The 21,737-nt window shown below is 36.7% G+C and overlaps 1 protein-coding gene across 1 annotated transcript in view; it reads left to right on the top strand.

The window, feature by feature from the left end:
• LOC125232825 (hypoxia-inducible factor 1-alpha-like) overlaps nucleotides 1-21,737 on the top strand; it is a 135,753-nt gene that overhangs the window by 56,548 nt on the left and 57,468 nt on the right. The window contains 1 exon segment of the mRNA XM_048138616.1: nucleotides 21,263-21,407. Within this exon segment, the coding sequence (XP_047994573.1) occupies nucleotides 21,263-21,407 (145 nt within the window).

Here is a 21,737-nt window from a genome sequence, read left to right as displayed (position 1 = left end):
TTCACGATCAAGGATGTCACGGCCTTGACCGAGGCCGAGTTTGGTACACGTATAGATTTTGTTTACTCTTTCAACTCGACGGTGCTACGGCGTGATTGCGGCGTGACGTTTTTGCGGCAGTTTTCTTGCAGTTTTGTGGCATAATAATACTTTGGAATATTGAATTGATACTAGTTTAAATTTCCGAAAATGCAATGTTATATTTACCGTACAATCTATTTGCGAACACAATTATACCCCGCGTAGTCTAAGTGATGAGATTCGGTAAGATTAACATAAATAAGGTAATAAATATCAATTTACGGTGAAAAAAAGTTTCCCAATGTATAAAAAAGCGCCTTGTCAATTTTCCAAGGCACAGAATGTAGTTCTGTATAATTTACACATTTTTATGTTTTCACATTCCTTTTAAATAGAGTGCGAAACAATTTTTCGAAGTGAGGTCCAAATTGCCCATCATATTAATTTTATTGATCCTGAAAAATAGGCTTGTCAAAGTCAATTAATCTCAATTTACAGGGACGCTTTTATGGCTTACCAATTTCAGTAATTTAGAAGATGGCGTCGTGATAAAATTCGTAACACGTGCGTGCTGAATGATAACATTGATAACAGTTTTAATATTATCTAAACTATTTAAATATAATAACATCTTATTTTCATACATACATAAACTCACACATTTCCCCAAAACTGGTAGGCAGAGCACATGAATCTGCTGAAGTTTCATACCCAGTTTAGCAATTAAAGTGTTGAGAGAAAACGAAATTGTCATAAGATAATGCAGTGATAGGTTATAGGTTGCTAGACCATCCCTTCCACTGCTATTGAACCTATGTCACACAAGTCTCACAGTCGACTTCTACGACATCTACAGGAGCAAAAGAGGTGAAATGTTTAGCCTGCCACCACACGATATCTGCCTTTACATAATATAGGCATATCCGACTTTATGCTTCTAGAAGGTATGTACATTAAGAATCTTCCTTTAAAATTACTTATTTATATGAGCAAATGTACACTGAGAGAAAATACAACCAGTTTTCATGTTCGTTCAACAAGTTTTTTGGTTAAAATAGCGCCTACGTGCTCTTTGGTTCAAACAACAAGCTACTTGTCATTTGAATCGGCAATATATTTGAATCAACAAGTCGATTTTATAAAAACAACCTGACACATATTGTTTTAAACATACGTTTGGCTGATTCAACCGGATAAACCGCAACAAGTCGAACTTGTTAAATTCACAATGCAAATTTCTCTCAGTGTACATATAGAAACTAAGAAGCATAAATTAAGAATTGATGAAAAGTTAAACGCGCGAAAAGAGTTCGGGCTTGTTACGTACTTACTAACTTTATTAAAATGTTACATTTTGTGGGCGATGAGTTAAAGAAACTTTCTGTGTAAGGAAAAATAATTTCCTCGTTCCTTAATGAGAATTTAACAGTTCTGCACTTCAGTACCTACTTTTTCAATGAAGAAAAAAACCGTCAAGGTTTTTACTTCGGCAATGACAGCGGAGATGAGTTGGTCGTTGTTATACCTGAATTCTCTTGTGTTGATCATGTCTGTGATTTTTTAAGAAACATGTGGAATTTACTAGCAACTAGCAACTTCACCAGAATGCCCAGAATATCCAAATAATCATAATAGCGCCCTAGGGTTATTACTAGATAGAATGTAAGCACTATCAATCATTTTCGTTTGATTATACTTTCCAATACTTGCCAATTTGTTCCATAAAAATAAATTGAAGAGCTAATATTTCAAAAAGTTGGACCTAAAGAAGATGAATTTATCTCAACAATCATATCGTGGCACTGGCAATTGGACCGTTATATAAATTTTTATTAGCAAAGATAAATAACTCCGTAAAAATAATATATTTGTTTAGATGGCGTGACGTGATGCTTTTGATTAATAATCGGTTAAGCGACAACGACTAAGAAATAGCAATAGATACTATTTGTATTACTTTACTTGCTGTTACTATATGCCCGAGTTAAAACTATCGTAAAATTTAAATTTCAGGTCATTGGCATTGGCGCTTAAGCAATTAAAGTCTTTCAAATAATTTACGGTTTTTCGCGTAAACACGTTTAATTGTTTTATTTCGTTTTCATATGGCGTGATGAGTACATCCTTTAATTATTGTCTAAAATTAGAATCTGGGTATTCGGACAGGGTATGATTAAATTTCCTTCTGTATCCGTTATAAAATGTAATATACCTTGCAATTTTTTTATATTATGTTTTTTAAATAATGTGACGCGATGATAAACGATATCAATCATAAATTTTCATAAATTGATTGTTTTTATTATTTAGGTACTGTAATATTTATAAAACAATTGCACGACCAACAGCAAAATGCCCCTCACATGAAACATAAGAAACGATCCTGACATAATGGAAATCCACAATTATTTTGTAAACTGTAGTAGGTACTTGTCTCATAGTACCGGAAACAATACGCAAATCAATGACGAATTAGCTACGTATACAACTAACGTCAAACATTGAGCAGATTCGCGAGCGTCTGCCGTCATGTCAGACCTTCGTGCTCACGCGTATCGTAAGGTCAACGTAGACCGAAATATCGCACTTTACTACGAGTATGTCACAAATAAGACTAAACTTATCGTTCTCAAGAAAGATTAAGCCGCCAATCTTCTATCTATCTAAATATATAAAAGAAGAAGCTGACTGACTGACTGACTGACTGACTGACTGACTGACTGACTGACTGACATATCAACGCACAGCCGAAACCGCTCATCCTAGAGATTTCAAATTTGGCACGTAGGTTCCTTATATAGTGTAGAGGAGCACTAAGAAAGGATTTTCCAAAATTCACCTCCTAAGGGGGTCAAATGGGGGTTCAAAGTTTGTATGGGGAAACAAGATTAGTTTGACTATTTTATTCGAAACTTCACAGGAAGATTCCTTAAGACATATGACTGAATACGTGTTTCAGGTTTTTTGAAAATTTAACCCCTAAAAGGGTGAAAAGGGGGTGATAAAGTCAAAAAATCAATATGGGTATCGTTTTTATGGTTTATCGGGTCGCTGATCACGATAAATACAACGTTTTTAAAATCTAACGAGGCGGAAGTGAAATACCTTCTCCCCTGTTGTGGTGCAATGGGGTTTAAATATATAAAAGAAGATATTGACTGACTGATTGATATATCAATACACAGCCGAAACCGCTGGTCCTAGAGATATCAAATTTGGCACATAAGTTCCTTATATGGCGTAGAGGAGCACTAAGAAAGGATTTTTCAAAATTCTCCTTTTAAAAGGGTGAAATGGGGGTTCAAAGTTTGTATGGGGAAACAAGATTAGTTTGACTATTTTATTCGAAACTTCACAGGAAGATTCCTAAAGACATATGACTAAATACATGTTTCAGGTTTTTTGAAAATTTGACCCCTAAAGGGGTGCAAAGGGGGTAAAGTCAAAAACACAATATGGGTATCGTTTTTATGGTTTATCGGGTCGCTGATCACGATAAATACAACGATTTTAAAATCTAATGAGGTGGAAAAGAAATTTTCTCCCCTGTTGTTGTGCAATGGGGTTAAAATATCCAAAATAGCCATAAGTATAGCTTTAGTTTTTATCTTTACTTCTGGTTCAAGAGATTTCAAATTGACACGGAAGTTCCTTAGAGGAGCACTAAGAAAGGATTTTTCAAAGTTCACCTCCTAGCATGATAATTTTACAGGGGCAAGGACAGGGACAGGGCCAGGGACAGGGACAAGGACAGGGACAGGGACAGGGACAGCGACAGGGTTAGGAATAGGGATAGGGATAATGATAGGGATAGGGATAGGGATAGGGATAGGGATAGGGGTAGAAATAGGGATAAAAATAGGGGACGGGGATAGGCATAGGGGAGGGACGGGGACAGGGACGGGGACGGGGACGGGGACAAAGATAGAGATAGGGACGGGGATAAGAATAGGGATTGGGGTCGGAATAATCGGTCGGCAATCGATATCTAGGCAGTGTAAAATGCAGGTAGCTCAGTGGGAAGGGATTAGTAAGTAGGCATCGGCAAGTATCCTGCATCCGTAATAACTATTACATTCAATGTGCTGTAAGAAAATCGTTGTTTGCTTGCCTTTTATATGTTTACGTTTGCAATAAGTATAAGCAAAATGGAAAAAATTGTAAGCGATAATGCAAGGAAGTACTTTTTACCCTACCGACCACAGCGTCGAGATACTGGCTATGTGGGTTGTATGAAGTTTCCCCAGTATAAATATTTATATAGGTAAAATTCATACATATTCGTACCTAATACCTACGCTGTGGTCGCTGTGTAACAATTCTACAATCATTGCAAGAATTTCTTTAAAAACGATAGTAATATGTGTAAGGTCAGCCAAAACCGGACCGTACAGCAAATAGATCAGTTACAATGGCCCCCCAGTCGAGAATTGCCCCGCTTTACCTGAATCGAAATAATCGCGGACAGATGTACCTACAAAGAAACCTACGGATCCAAATGAAAATCTTATTTTTTGTAAACGTTTCAGTAAGAATATTTTTATTACGCGGGCGAAGCCGCGGGTAAAAGCTAGTGTTCTTACAAAGATACAATAAGAATATAAACACAGTACCAAGCATAACTAAGAACAGGATATAAATAAAAGCTTTCAAGAAGGAGTTTACATGTTGAACCTATACTAGGGATTTACAGGCCGGTGAAGTTTAAAACAAGATATACTTTACAAGTATACTTTGTGCTCGTGGTGCGCTCCAAATTATGTATCTTAGAACTCACCTATTAAGCGTCCATAATATTTGAGGACACTGAGTACACATTGCACAATTCATAAGAACAGATTGCCGCAAAAGGCGCATTTATAATTTTTTTATTAGCTTAGCTTTATCTCATTCATAAATACGTAAATAGTACCCGATTGTGCCAATTACCAAGTACCCGATTGTGATTAGCTCATTCATAATACGCGTGATTAAATGTCACTTTCTCGTAGCCAAATTGATAAAGCCGTTCAGCTGTCTATGAATAAACTATATATATTTTTATATTTGTTCTTGAAGATGAAGCGCTGTTGGCATAGCGGTAAGAGCGTGCTACTTTCGATCCGGAGGTCGCGGGTTCGAACCCCGGCTCGTACCAATGAGTTTTTCGGAACTTAATATGTGCGAAATGTTATTTGATATTTGCCAGTCGCTTTTCGGTGAAGGAAAACATCGTGAGGAAACCGGACTAATCCCAATAAGGCCTAGTTACCCTCCGGGTTGGAAGGTCAGATGGCAGTCGCTGTCGTAAAACTAGTGCCTGCGCCAAATTTTGTGATTATTTGTGAAAGCGGACCCCAGGCTCCCATGAGCCGTAGCAAATGCCGGGATGGTGGATGATGATGATTTTTATATTTGTTCTTCTTATTTATTAATTACTACATTGTGGGTTTAATAGTACAATCTCGGTGTAAGTCTAGCAAAATTTTTGGAATGACCTACTTTATGAAATTCGTGAGGTTCATGACTAAAGTAAATTTAATTAAAAGGAAGCTAAAGCATTATTACAGTGTTTATATTGAATTTTAATCAAAAACAAATGCTATGAAAAATCACTCGGAAAACAGATAATATTTCAGAGGATGAGCTTTTAGCAAAACTATTTAAAGGTTCAAGTGTACAGTCAACCAATTGGAACCCTAGGCCACTCTACAACCATGTCAAAATGACAAACAGTAAAAGATTTCTTACAATCTGATTTATAAGGTCACTATGACATAGTTCTACAGTGGCCTAGGGTTCCAATTGGTTGACTGTACATTGTTGTGTATGTCAAATTAAGTATGTATCTTGTTTCGTGTACTCTTCTGTTATTTAATATATTAATGCGAAATAGAGATTACAGTCGTCAAAGACACCAAGTTTTATTGTTATATCTGAACTGAAGTTGTTAATATTGTTTCTTCATCTCCTTTGGGTTTTCAACTTTTGTTTACATTTAGCTTTCGTGTCTCTTTATTGCCATTGAATTATCCAACTTTCTTTAATATGTGTTAGTATTTTTGTACATTAATTTGACAAGTTGCTCGATTTCAACGCAGTGATTCACTGGACCCCCGGTCACTGTCATTTTTTCAAATATGTGCCATAACTTGAAAGGTTGTATTTTAAGAACTCTACAATATGTCATTTCTATCCGACATCTATAGTTGTAGTATTTTACAATACGTAATATTGTGCAAGTTAAATTATCAAAATAAAAAATAAATTTGCATTGTAAGCGCCAAGTGTCACTGCCAAACTCAAGTGACATCCCAACCGGAAAATGTTTTTGGTTACCTATAGTGGCAGCTCTGAGGTAGCTACCTGACGTCACTTCCCCTATAAACTATTTTTAAGAATTTTTACTAAAAATACGTAATAAAAAAAATTAAAAAATATATTTTTGTGATCTACAGGCGTATATCTCGAAATGGTTTTCGATTTAGGGACATTGAAAATTTTGAAATGTTGTCAATTATGCTAAATTCAAAGTAAGTGCTTGATTCTGTCACTCACAAGATTCTGAATTTGGTTTGCTATAAACAAAATGTTCTCGTACTAACTCTTTTATATCGATATTAATTTGTCCAGTGGTATTTTAAACGTTTCTCTAAATGTGTTTTTTATTATCCATTTAAGGTCTAATAGTGTACGTGTCCAACCTTACGAATATCGCATTATCCACATTCTTGGCCGACCAGGATTATGCAAATAAAGCGAATCCTTCGGATTCTACCGACCTTAAGCACACACGTATATCCACTACAATACCGTAATAATCACAAAAGGAACTGACCCATATTATACCCTAAAATTAGGTAAACAAACCACAGGTAATTACGTTAAAACTGGTCCATTATGCTGTCCTATACATACCTAGGTACATTTTGAGCCTGGTAGAAAAGTCCTCAATCGATTGGTCGTTACAGTATTTTTTACATCCGGCTTATGTTATGGACACCATTTGCCTTCCATTAACATCTCCCTTCTAAACCTACTTAAAACTTAGTATTAAGCCATTATGAGACATTATTAGCTCTGATTTTATTTCGTCAAGTTCGTGCCTTACTAATCCGTGATAGGCAACAAAATTAAATACGTTTTTCTTCATTCCTCTTGAAATCCTAATTCTACAGCCATGTTAAGTCTCAACTCTAATTGTATAATTTTGCTTAAACTACTCTGCTTCATTTGCAGACAGCCTTAACATTATTATATTCTAATCTTAGAATTGTTTCAACCGCCGCAACAGTTACACCGAAATGATCGAACAATTTTCGAGCCTTTCATTACGGTGATGCGCCTCGCATTTCAATTTGTCTTTCGCAAATTTGGTCTCGGCTCGTGATAAACTCCACGGTTATTCGGCACACTCTGTAAAATTCATTTTGTACACTGCTGGCATTCCGAATATCCTTTATCATTTGTACCGTTATGAAACATGAACCTTTTTTCATTCAGCACAAAGTTGCTTTAGCCCCTTCCAGTTCGCTTCATACGAGATTTTAACAGTACCCGATTTACACTTGGGACTATAAACGAAAGCTCTTTATTCAACCTTATTCCTTATGCACTGATTGCCTAGCCCGAAAGCAGTTAATGGCCTGTATTCATAAATATTATAGCAAACATTGTGAACAAAAGCTATTTGAAGAAACACCTTGAGATTTATTACAACGCGAATTCCTCAGGCGTCTGATATTTTGATACATATGCCTATACTCCCGGACACTTTTCAATTACTCAGTTGACATTACAGCGACTTACTCATACTTGTATAAAATTTTTTTCATTATCCTTAAAAAAGAATATTACGCAGACGTGAAGTACCTACAGTAAAACCACTGAATTTTAACGTATTTAAACACAATGCATTTGTCCTTTATCACAAACGGAATACGAAAATACCTACACCATAATTATGCGGAAATTGTTTTCTGTTTTAGGAATTTCGGTGGAACATCTCTTGTCTTGTTAACAATAGTTACGTAATAATTAATCAAAGATTCAACTAACAATTTTAATCAACAAGCGAAACAAACAAGCCTTAATTAATCCAACGGCTCTCTTGCTGTCACTTTTTAATTTATTTACAGTCTTTGTAACTAAGGAGTTAGAATGTTCTGTTTGAGTTGTGCTTGTATTCTCTTCAGTGTTCATGATAGGTGTTAATTAGTTGGAGTCTGAAGTTCTGACTCCAAACTAAAACTACACACTAACTTTCCGAAATCCTTAAATTTCCCACTTGGATTGCTGAAACTTGCGTTTATTGCAGTGAAATTAGATTTAACTCGGATTTATTAATCCTTTTTGCATAACATTGTTAGATGCTGTTTATGTAAATTTCGTTGTTTATTATTTGGGCGTATCTAAGTAATTGAGTGATAATGAATATCTATTTTCGTATTTCAAATCTTGAGCTGAGCTTCAGTAAACACATAATTTATATGTACTTAACTGTTTTCTGCTGCTATGTTACATGTGCTCGACTCGTAACAAATGTATATCATTGTTATTTCGACTTCAGTGCCTTCTGTAATGAATTTCCGACGTTTCGCCGAAGCTTCCCACGTCATTTATATAAAGCGCACGTGACCCTTATTCGTTTATCTCTTACGAGGCGCTTGAGACATTGTATATAACGTGTATTACACCTACACATCAGCTAGTCTTATGCGCGTATACGTGGTGTAAGGTAAACTGAAACGACCAAAAATCGTCTTTCGGAATAGTGCTTCAAAGCTTGTATCACCGAATTAGGCGTGCCACCGAATGAGGCGAGTTTACCCTAGGTATATATAAAATTTTCGGGTAAGTTATAACCCGCGCGAAATCTAACATTTTTGCTGAATGTTATGTAGTGTTTTGAAAATTGACCACATAAAATACCAAATTTAAAGTATCATTTACCTAGATCTAATGAGCTTCAAAGGAATTGGCGTGTTTGTCCCTACTCCCTATTTAAATCAGAAACTCTGTCAGTTGCGGAACGAAAAGACTCCTCTCAAATCCACACTATACGAAAATGCCAAATCGAAATGCAGTTTCTACTCCAGCTAGGTACTAAATAATGATAGATCTGGAATCTGGATTCTGTCACTGAAATGCACTGGTTATTCCATTATATATTAATATTTACTTCATAGACGATAGTTCATATCGACCTACAAAAATATTAACGCTCCTTTTATCACCTTCGTGTAGGCACCCGCATTTTTCTTACAGATTTCCCATATATCACTCAATAACAATCTGTCCATTCGCTATTTTAGCGTCCTCCGCAGTAGCTATAACTACACGATTTTACGACCGCCTTTCCCCGCCGGACTTTTATGTTCACATGATCTGGATTATTTTTTAACATTCAACGACGTTTTTTCTACGACGTTTGTACTCCATGTAGTACGCCGGCTCCAAGTCGCTTGCCCCGATAAGCTGTTTCTAGAGCGCCATACCCATAAATTTTATTTGTTTATTCGGTGATTCGTACATTGAACCGCCTTTTTGTGGCTTTCAGCTTGTAAGAAAACCCTTACTGTTGTTGTGACTGTAGGAAACATGTATTCTGTAAACAACCATTTGTAACCTTTAAAGTAATTTCTTAATTTTTTTAACAACACAGTCACAGTTTGATGTCGAAGGATTTTATTAACTTGCACGACGAATGAGAAAAGTTACGGTTCGTTACGTTATTCTATAATTCCATTATTACTTATCGGAAATTGAGTGAAATGATTGGTTCTGCCACAATTTGAGTAATCATAATCAACGCATTTACAAGTAATTGGTATTGTAATGAAAATGATAATACCGTCATCACAATTGATGACATAAATTTGGTTAATTTGGAATATTATTTAAATTAGTGAAACGAAAAAAAACTCTAAAATCTTACTATGATTGGGTATATTTATGCCTATATATTTCCTGTTAGTCAAGATTGTCAAGAATAACAACTTTATCATCGCGTCGCTGAAAAACAAAGCGTTCTATCACTTCCCAAACATTTCGATGCCACGTTTACATAACAGTTTTATGATTTCAGTTTGACCCATATCATACATTATCATTTATTTCATTAATTTTGTACATATATCTTTGTTTTGAGTTGATAAACACTCGTAGGTATACATGCGTGCAACACGTTCACGCAGCTAACATCTTCGGTTCAATCGTACCTATGCGCGAAGTGCGTATCGATAAAAATGCCAGTAAGAGGTTAAAACAATTTATTGGGGTCAACAAGTGATTTTGATTATCCTAATTGGCGAACAGGAAGACTGTCTTAATTAAAGTTTATGCAATAGCCGATAAAAGTTTTAATGATGAAGATTTCGTTTTTTAAACAGGCATAAATCAATCGTAGGTATTTTCGTATGCAGCTTTTAGATGATCATAAAATAAAATTAAAAAGAGCGAAAACTTGCGTACGACCAAGAACCAAATGTTTTAAGTTACCTACTGAACTGTGAAGAGAATTTCTTTCAAGGTAGATGATATTAATAAGTTTTTCACCAGATACCTGAAATTTATTAAGAATTGGGGTGCTTTTCCAGACACTCGCAAACTGTCCTAAATTTACGTTTTAGAATTCTGTAAAAATTTCAGTGTGGAAATATCTAGTTATTCAAGAATTTTTCGAGCTTTGTAAGCTGAAACGAAATCTCTTAGTAACTAAGAAGTCATAACCGGAAAAGTGCTTACGCTCGTAAACCTTACACTTTACGTCTCCTTTTGGTGAACCTAGTTATTTCATGGCCGTTACAGTATTAACTGCCACTTTCTGACTGTAGACATGAAATGATGGTAATCAGAATCTGGTTACATGGTAAATCACGTGCAAATTGCTGTCTTATGGTAATTCAGCGTTCCACATTTTTTGTTCGGCGTTACATTGGAACCTATTGGCATTTTCTTGTGAAGTCTCCTTGCGTACGACGTATCCTTGTCATCGCTTTTGACATTTTAGCCCTCATTTTCTTGACTTCAGAATTGTGTCTCTACACAAATATTCTAGTTAGTTTAGATTTCCGTTAGCCGACCATTATCCAACAGCTGTTTAGGTAGGGCTTCTTCTTTGAATACGTTATTCAAAATATTCAAATATAATTTACTGTGTAACTTAGTCCGCTTTACTGGCTTCATCAATTTTGCAATAGAATTTTAGCATTTATTTTGCTTATTTCACCGTATAAAAATTGGAATTGGAACTGTTTAATAGTGTAAATTTCTTTGAAATCTTGTCTGTCTTGTTTTTATTGAACTCATTAAATGAATTGATACTTCACTATTGAAAAAAAAAATTGAAAAATTTCTAATTAGCTGAAATACACATTGTTTACATTTTTACTTTTTATAATTTTTCGTTTTCTTATTACCTACGTATATATATACTATTTTCTAGAATCCAGATTCACAGATTGTTTCAAAGATGCTAAAGAAAATCGCACGGAAAACGACGGTGAAACTTAAACTTTACAACGCGCTGGAAATGCTTCTAAATTAATAAAGCTTGAAAGAACCAGGCAAAGTAATTCAGACTCGAGCTCCAACTAAAGTTAGCAAAGCTGCATTCAGTCTCGGTTTTAGACATCACAGAGCGGAGAGGGCAATGCCACCGAACTGGAACTCTGCGGCTCCCTGTTACCTGTTACGTATGCATGTACTGGGTATTTAGTTTAGTCGCTGTGAATGTACGATTTGCCGAGGATAATACTGCTAAGTAGAATAAGCGGGCGTTGGCTCGAAGCCTCAAAATAATATTACATGCATGTTTTAATAGATTTAGATTTCTTTATTTCATGATAAAAATTACACTATAACTAATAGAAACTTGTAAAAACGTCGACACTTATTAAAATTTCAACAGAGAAACAAAATTGGACAGCGTCTAAAGTAAACCCCACCTGCGTTTCAAATTAGATGCTGGCAAGAAAACCGAGTTTTGCAAACACTTTTATTTACCCGTTAGCCTGTAGACTCGCGTGACCACAATGTTGATACCATCTGCGGGGTCAATATTGCGCCAATCAAATTAGGCTAAGTGGGAGCGCTTTCCTTCGATCGGGAGCGAATGGCATTTTTATTACAACAACGAATGCTTTTGTCGAGTTCCTACCACTTCAGACGAGTGAAGACATGAAAGTTAATTGCTCGTTATGAAAACAGAGTTGTTAAACGTAATTGTTGGCCTAATATTCTGCAAACGAAGTTGACAGTTTCACATGACTCACTAATATTTATGCTGGATTCTTTCCCCAGTGTTTGTTGCTAGCCACATGATTGGCCAGTATCCAAATGCTTTAGATTTAATTGAAAGTTTCGGAGTTGTTTTCTTTCGGCTACGAATAAAGTGTAAGTGCATTGAAGAAATATTTGTCTCCGGCTTGTTTTTCGCGAAATTCTTAATATGTTTCCTGCTTATAGACCGGTATTCAGATTTAAAAAAAAACTGTTTAATTCTGCTGATACTATACTACTCTCGATATCTCTTTTTCGGACATACCTATGTTGAGAGTAAGTAAATTAGATATAATATCAATAGTACTTAATAGGATATAGTTAAATTGGATATTCTCTTTTTAATGCGGTATCAATATTAGCAGGAGGCTATCAGCTGCAACAGTGCATGGCAAATTTATCAATGAATTCATTCATAATTTCTCCATGCACTTTTGCAGCTTATAGTACCTATGCCTGCTCAATTTTGTTTAGTGTCTCCTTGATGAGATGAGAGATGAGATACAAGCTTTTCTTCTAAAGTTGCTATAACCTAAAGATTGATGGAATCAGAGCAAATTTGCGTATCCTCCAAAATATTTTTCCTCCATTTCATTGTTCTCAAGTAATGACGGTTATTTCGCATTGTCGGCACATGAGCCAAGATGCCTGACTCATAGTAAACCTAATACACTGTCAAGGGCGGTTAATATTTTCACGGCAGTATAAGCTATATTAATTACCGGCTGAACGCACTCGTGTCTTATTCAAATTCGGCTTTTCTGCGCGTGTCACAGCGTAATTGTCTTCATGGCGCTATCAGTCTCAGCCGGTAGGCATTTAATTACTACATACTTAAAGATCTTGTTGTTTGCGTGTTGTCTTTGTTGTTAATTATCTAAATTTAATATTGTTGTGTGGATGAATATAAAGCTCGGGTTTCTTAGAACAGCACAGGCGACATTTACAGTACCGACGAAGTCTTTAAAATTTAGTTAGAAGAGAAGAGCCATTAAAACGTAGTAAATACCGAAATGGATAATAATTATATGATTATATTGACGATACATTATAGGAATATAATCGAAATTTAATAAACTTTCAAGGCAATTTCAATCAAATTCGAATCCCTTACAGGTAAACAACTGCAGTAGTCTATTTAGGTCGTTTACACCACAGGTTTCAAAGTTGGCCTCGATCGATACTAGCCCTGAATCCCTTTTATGGTTACTACGCATCGCATCGCATTAAGCCACATCTCTGTAACTAGGCATTTACCAACTATTTGGGGAACTCTGGCCAAACAACTAAATTATTTGGAGTAACTTGCAAACTAAACTTGTTTCATTATACGTACTGAAATGTGTCTTCTTGTATTATATAGATAAGTCGTCTTTAACCAGTACCCCAAAGGTATTTCGTAAATCAATCCCTTATTCATTGCAGAATACTTGTCAAATATCGTAAATTGTAAGTAGTGGAGTAAAAGTAAGGTACCCTGGACATAATTCAATAACTCGTCCTTTTTGATATTTTATTGGGTATTATTATTAAGCATCAAATAGTAATTATGTACATAGATAAAAAAAAAGACGATCGTATTCATATCTTATAAAAATCATGAGATAAAGTACATTATCCCACTTTTCGCTAACAGCAAAATAGTTAACCGAAAACTTTGTTAGATTAACTTTGTGGTGCACTCAGATGCGATCAGTTATTAGCGATATTACACAGAAAATAAATCTGATTGTGTACTTTTTTTACCGTTTTCATTTAATGTGAATATCTAGGTAGGTAAAAATGGTGACCATGATATATATATCAATTTGCATTGTATTAAGTATATATAGACATTTAACACCGATCTTAAACATATATTTTTAACGCTTAAATAAACATGAATTTCTCAGTAGGTATAAATTGTAACTGAGATTTTTTTGCTTAAGACCAGGTTTTTGTGTACTATAATCATGATTTTATCAAAATTAATACTGTGAAGGTCGCGCTTAAGAAACTGTAAATGTCAGTAATTTAAAAGGGTGCAAAGTTGTCGTAGAGCGGCTGTCGCGGGGCGGGGGAGCGCGCGGGGCGCGGGCCTGGGAGAGCGCGCCGCGCACCGGCCGCGTCACCGCGGCGGATCGGTTAATAGGTTAGGGACGTAAGGTACCGGCCACACCAGAGCGTCGCGTGTCTCGGGGCGCGGACGGACGTCCGCGCCACGCCACCTGAGTGTAATTCAAAAATCGTCTCCTCAGTACATTTTGTATAGGAAGGACGTAAGACGCGCCCCAGGCGGCGTGGCGGCGGCGTGGCGCGCGCCGCGCCGCCTGGGACTTGGTGCCAATAGGACCATCTCGGGGTTATACCCGTTCGATTAAAAAAATAATTTGAAAATCGGTCCACGATTCTCGGAGATATCGAGTAACAAAAAAACCGACCAAGAGCGTGTCGGTCCACGCTCAGTGTAGGGTTCCGTAGTTTATCGTATTTTTCTCAAAACAATTTTCCTAGAAAGTCTTTATAAAGTTCTACTTTTTTGATCTTTTTTCATATTTTTTTAAACATAAGGTTCAAAATATAGAGGGGGGGGACGCACTTTTTTTCCTTTAGGAGCGATTATTTCCGAAAATATTAATATGATCAAAAACCGGCCAAAATCGTGTCGGGCCACGCTCAGTGTAGGGTTCCGTAGTTTTCAGTATTTTTCTCAAAAACTACTGAACCTATCAAGTTCAAAACAATTTTCCTAGAAAGTCTTTATAAAGTTCTACTTTTGTGATTTTTTTAATATTTTTTAAACATATGGTTCAAAAGTTAGAGGGGTGGGGACGCACTTTTTTTTTCTTTAGGAGCGATTATTTCCGAAAATATTAATATTATCAAAAAACGATCTTAGTAAACCCTTATTCATTTTTAAATACCTATCCAACAATATATCATACGTTGGGGTTGGAATGAAAAAAAAATCAGCCCCCACTTTACATGTAGGGGGGTACCCTAATAAAACATTTTTTTCCATTTTTTATTTTTGCACTTTGTTGGCGTGATTGATACATTGGTACCAAATTTCAGCTTTCTAGTGCTTACGGTTACTGAGATTATCCGCGGACGGACGGACAGACAGACAGACAGGGGGAAACTATAAGGATTCCTAGTTGACTACGGAACCCTAAAAAACATTCAGTCGAATTGAGAACCTCCTACTTTTTTGAAGTCGGTTAAAAAAACAACCTTTATTGCCGGCCGGCATACGGCTAACCGATTGAAACAGAAACATAAATGAAAAGAGAGGGCGAACGGCGACACCTGTGTGTCGGCGATTTCAAAGGTAAGCGCACGTGCACCCGATCTCGCTACCTACGCCCAGGTGCGGGCGCGGCTTTCGACCTTCGCGCCGTGCAATAGAATTTAATGTCGGCTGCTCGTGTGCGGTCTGTTTGTTTTATAGAGTGGCGGCATTTTCAACATCAAAGGGCAAAATTCTGCAAAATTTTGTGCAAAATTCTGTTATATCAATAACTTCTCACGTCACTAGATTATCGACTTTGAATGTCGAGTATATTTATAGTATCATCACTTTATTTCAGTGTACGAATTTCGTATGTGTTAAAAATCATTGTTCTAGCTTCATAAACCAGGGAGGAAATAATGGAGAGCGTTTATATGTCTTGTTTTGCCTTAATTCAATATCATCACATATTTTTGTTGCTGATAAAATAATACATCCTATATATCAAGGCCTTGTAGCTCGGCGAAAGAATCGTGATCGCGGAGTGCGCCGGCACTGATTATAATTATTTTGTCCAGTTATTATAATAACCTATACAAAAAGTACCGATAGAATAGGTATTCTAATCTATATCTGCATAGAACTATTTAAAACAAACCACAAAAGTTCATAGTTGATCGTTATTGGTACAGTCAGCAACTCAGCTGTGAATAAAGATAAAGTGCCAAATATATGTATACACATACCTTAATGTACCAAGTACCAACACTTGTACAGGAAATAAAATACTCTATACATATTTTTGGCACTTTGTCTTGCCAGCTGTGTTGTTGACTGTACACGATCTAAAAAGGAGCCGAACGGTTATTATAATTACGCGGCGACTTGCGTAGTCGGCGGCCGCGCGATACATAGTGCTGTCTCTGTTCAGGCCCCGTAGCCGAATGCCATTTCTCCGACGCGAAACGAAAACGAAACGCAGTCTGGCTCTGTCGCGCCAATACGCAAGAGCGATAGAGATAGATATCTACTAGCGTTTCGTTTCGTGAGCGTTTGTGCCATTCGGCTACGCACCCTGTTCTCACTACCACGAATTTGAAGAACAATATTGCTGTCTCTCTCAATCTTTAGGCGTCATTCATATATTACGTCATACTAAATGTGACAATCCATGTTAAAGGATTAAAAAAGCGTGACATTGGGGGGTCCAAATAGTAGTCCATAAACCACGTCTTTGACCAACGTGAGTGATATCTCTGTCACTCTTTACGTCTTTACTAACAGAAATTTAAATAACAATAGTGCTATCTCTGTCACTCTTTACTAACAGAAATTTAAATAACAAAAATGCTATCTCTGTCACTCTTTACTACCAGGAACTTAAATTATTATAGTGCTATCTCTATTCTCTGTCACTCTTTACTATCAGGAACTTAAATTGTTATAGTGCTATCTCTGTCACTCTTTACTACCAGGACCTTAAATTATTATAGTGCTATCTCTGTCACTCTTTACTGTGTGCGGGAAGTGCACATACCACGAGTTTGACTAACATGAGTGCTATCTCTATCACTCTTTACTACCAGGAACTTTAATTATGATAGTGCTATCTCTGTCACTCTTTACTACCAGGAACATAAATTTTATTATTACAGTGCTATCTCTGTCACTCTTTACTACCAGGAACTTAAATGATTATAGTGCTATCTCTGTCACTCTTTACTGTGTACGGGAAGTGCACATACCACGAGTTTGACTAACATGAGTGCTATCTCTGTCACTCTTTACTACCAGGAACTTAAATGATTATAGTGCTATCTCTGTCACTCTTTACTTCTAGGAACTTAAATATTTTTTCGGTTTCGGTTTTGGTCTTGGTTTCGGTGTCGGTTTTGGTGTAGGTTTCGGTGTCGGTTTCGGTTTCGATTTCGGTTTTCGTTTCCATTCCCGTTTCGGTTTCCGTTTTCGTTTTCAGTTTTGTTTTTGTTTAAACTAACAGAACTAAAACTAAAACCAAAACCAAACCAGAAACGGGAAACCGAACACGGGAAACCGGATATCGGATACCGTATATCGGATGCTGGTTACCGGTTACTGTCTACCGTTTACCGGATACCGGTTACCGTCTACCGGTTACCGGTCACCGTTTACCGGATACCGGTTAACGGTCATTGGTTACTGGTTACCGGTTACCGGTCACCGAATACCGGAGACCCGTCACCGGTTACCGGTTACCGGATACCGGTTACCGGATACCGGTTACCGGATACCGGTTACCGGATACCGGTTACCGGATACCGGTTACCGGATACCGGTTACCGGATACCGGTTACCGGATACCGGTTACCGGATACCGGTTACCGGATACCGGTTACCGGATACCGGTTACCGGATACCGGTTACCGGATACCGGTTACCGGATACCGGTTACCGGTTACCGGATACCGGTTACCGGATACCGGATACCGGTTACCGGATACCGGTTACCGGATACCGGATACAGGATACAGGATACCGGATACCGGTTACCGGTTACCGGTTACCGGGTACTAGATACCAGAAACCAGGTTTTGATTTCTGGTTTCTCATGTTACAACGTGTATAGATTAGTCGATACCAAGTCGGACACTTCCGATTAGGCGATTTCGGCTCGCATTGTTACGCAGCATTCGAGTGTTGAGTTTCTCACACATGAGGCCCCCTAATAAAATTTGTACCACTCATATTATTGATTTGACTCTCGCAACACAAACACCTCATGCCCACACAAATACACACAAAATAAAATCATTCACAAACTTCAAATCATTCAAAAACTCAACAGTCACACGCGCTCCTCGCGGTCCTCTAAGAACTCCCTCGCGAGAGTCGACACTTCAAAATGAAGCGACATCGCATCGGCTCATCATCCACAAATCCGAAAAGATCCACCGATAAATTTGTACCGGAAAGACCTCACCGCGACAATGTCATATTACCCAAATTACTTCAAAAATCCTCTGAAAGTGAAACAGTTCATTAGGTTTACCGTAAGAGTGAGTGAGACAGACACGCACTGTGCTTCAAATTTGCCTCGCCAAAATACGTTACACACGACTCGAAAGAATACAGTCTTAAGCGCCGCAAGCTTTCATACATATTACGTTGTTGTGATCCAAGCATCTCGTCAAGCTCGATAGGTACTATTATTGAGCTAACGACTTGACCAGTTTAACGTGACCTATCGGACTAATTGATTTGTATGACTTTTGTCACTTGTAATAAGGGAGCTCTCTTATACTGGACGGTGAAATATTTGTTATCGAAGCGTTTTGAAAACGCGGCGCCCTTGATATGAAACACGTGTTGACGACTCGCCGCCCGTTCCCGCTACTACTATACTAGCTATACCTACTCTGTGCACGACCTTATTCTGCAGGTAATAACGTTCATATTAAAGCGCAAGTAAGAAAAATATCAATTAAGTAATGAATCTTACATATTTGTTGTTTAATTGATTTCGTATAGTACTAAGAATATATTAACGGCAAAATTTACCATCTTTCAATTTAGTTAGGTATTTTTCCTTTCCTAAAATTATCAATATTTAAGATTTTGAACAAGCGCCAAAAGTATTGGTATAAGTTTTAATAATTTATCAACACACGTAATATTATATTCATAATAAATTGCAGGATTACGGTTAACAATATTTTCTAGTGAAATACGCCTGAAAATGTGTAACTTACTAAACCTTCTTTATAAATGATAGTTCTGTATGAATTATTTATAAAAATTAGATGTTTTTATATGAAATGCAGGTGTCACAACATAATACAAGCACTTTTTCCGGATTACATTTAATACTTTAGTTATAAAATCAAAAAATATTCAAAGTTCGTTTTTATTTTTTTTTAAATTGAATCAGAACCCTAATTTGATTAATAATTTGTATTTTAACTATCACTAATGATACTTTATACGACAGAAAAAGAAAATTACGGTTATCGAATTATGTCCAGGTCAAGCTATTTTTCCTGGTCTAAAGCTAATTTGTTGGTAAATATCCAAGCTGTTTTACATATTTTTAATACTAGGCAGCATTATTTACATGTGTCGGTGCCGTCGGTGGCAAACAAGCACAGTTCATCTTATTCTTCAATGAAAGCTTTGCGTGACACATGCGCGTTGATGTTATACTCTTTAGTCATCGTATAATATTATTGAGCGGTCTTAATTACCATTCATTAAATTTAAAATTACACAATTACCTGTAATTAAACTTTGAAACTGTGCATTGAGCGAACCAATTCTAGTAGACGTAAAAGAAAAGCAATAAAGCCTTTTATTCGTGTCAATTTAAAGGGCTCTTCGAATTCGTCTAGCTAATGAAAAAATTCCCCACTCCGTTAATTCCCTTTGGCAATTTCCTCCGAAGAGATATTTCAACTGGCATCAGGGTTATATTAACTGATCCCACAGGACTACTGACCCTCACACTATCGCCGTTAGACGGCTCTATGTCGTTTTGTCTTCATTCAACTACTTACACGAACATTTACCGGGATTACGAAATATGGCGTCAGTAGATTGTGGGAAATGTGCAAGAAACTTAACCAAAGTATATGTATTTATAACCCAATTTTCTGTGCTAGCCGCGCACAATGAGAAATTACTCTCAAGTAATTACATTATGCAGATTACTTTACAATCTTTACACACCTCCTCTAACTGGTACGTGTACCTATAGTTATTTGTTTTACAAGGGGGCAAAGTCGTTGTTTAACCGCACGTGCCAATATTGATACCCGAGCAAGCGAAAGATTCCAATATTGAACCGCGAGCGTAACGAGTGGTTCAAAAAGTGGAATCTTGAGCGTTGCGATGGTTTCAAGGCACGAAGGTTAAACAAACTGCAGCCGAGTGAAACACAAAATTTTTCACCACACCAACACAAACAGAATACTGTCTATAAAACATCAAACTATGTATATCAAATTCATAGATTTATTCAATATTTATGATCCAAAATCATTATTTATTGGTAAATTCTAACAGCCAGCTTAAGACATCAAGTTAAAATTTGTATGAAATTACTTTGCACTCTTGTGGATAAAATGCAATTTTGCTATCTGTTTTCGAATAGCAAAGTAAGCCTTTACCAGTTGGTGTGGTGAAAAATATTTTACTGAGCTTTGCGACTCCATTGGTAGCTGATCTATTTTGATTACCTACTTTGTTATAGGTACATGAGTTTTGTACCCCTTTGAATTTGTTGCTAACTAAGCTTCATTGTACTACATACCGTTGTTCAAAATACAACCTTTTTCAAACTTATATGAAAATAATGATCTGTAATGTCGAGTTACATGTGACCGCTGAAATCTTATAGGGTCGTAACTCGTACCCTTTTACTCATCCTCTCTGATACAAACTTATAAACTCCGAAAATCCGATACTGTATTTGATTTTTCACTTTCAGAATGTGTCTTTATATTTTTAACTGTTCATGTAACATTGTGTTCGCTTTATAGCTAAGTGGGAAATTCCAATCGGACGAAAAAAGACTCTAAATTTACCTGAAGGCATCTGTAATATCGTCCACTTTTATATCATCCATAAATCCTAAAAGGCCGGCTCGGTGACTTGAGATACAGGCGTGTGACCGAAACCTGTCGATTTGTATTACTAACTTACTACCATATTTCCAAATTTACAGCTATCCCTTTAGGAATAAATTTTACCAACCATGAACCATTGGCACAATTCTTATTTTTGTTTTCTTTGCAGTGTTCTCCAAAGGACAATGCGAGACCAGCCAGTACCGCTTCCTCGCCAAGACCGGTGGCTACGCCTGGGTTCAGACCCAGGCCACCGTCATCACAGACAAGCAGCAGAAGCCCGTCAGCGTCGTTTGCGTCAACTACATCATAAGGTAAGTCTAATAGAATAGTAACTTTAGAGATGATAAGGTCTGGTACATCTTTGTGTTCTGCATTCATTTCAGGTTTAAATTTTGTATATTGATACCAATGTAAAAATGTTATAAAAAGATTGTTTGAGGTAAGTTACCGATTTTTTTTTATTTTTATATTATTAATATTACGCTATTGTTCTTCATTAATTTACTTTACGACGATACGTGGTTATAAAGTGATAGCACCGTACTTAGATATTGAAATTCCATTTTTATGTCATTCTACATATATTATACATGTACCTGTGTCGTTTACGAGTTGGGATGTTTATAGTTCGCTGTAAACAT

The sequence above is a fragment of the Leguminivora glycinivorella genome, chromosome 13, assembly GCF_023078275.1.
Source record: "Leguminivora glycinivorella isolate SPB_JAAS2020 chromosome 13, LegGlyc_1.1, whole genome shotgun sequence".
NCBI classification, from domain to species: Eukaryota; Metazoa; Arthropoda; class Insecta; order Lepidoptera; family Tortricidae; genus Leguminivora; species Leguminivora glycinivorella.
The sequence above is the reverse complement of the archived record's forward strand: the minus strand, read 5'-3'. Positions and strand labels throughout refer to the sequence as shown.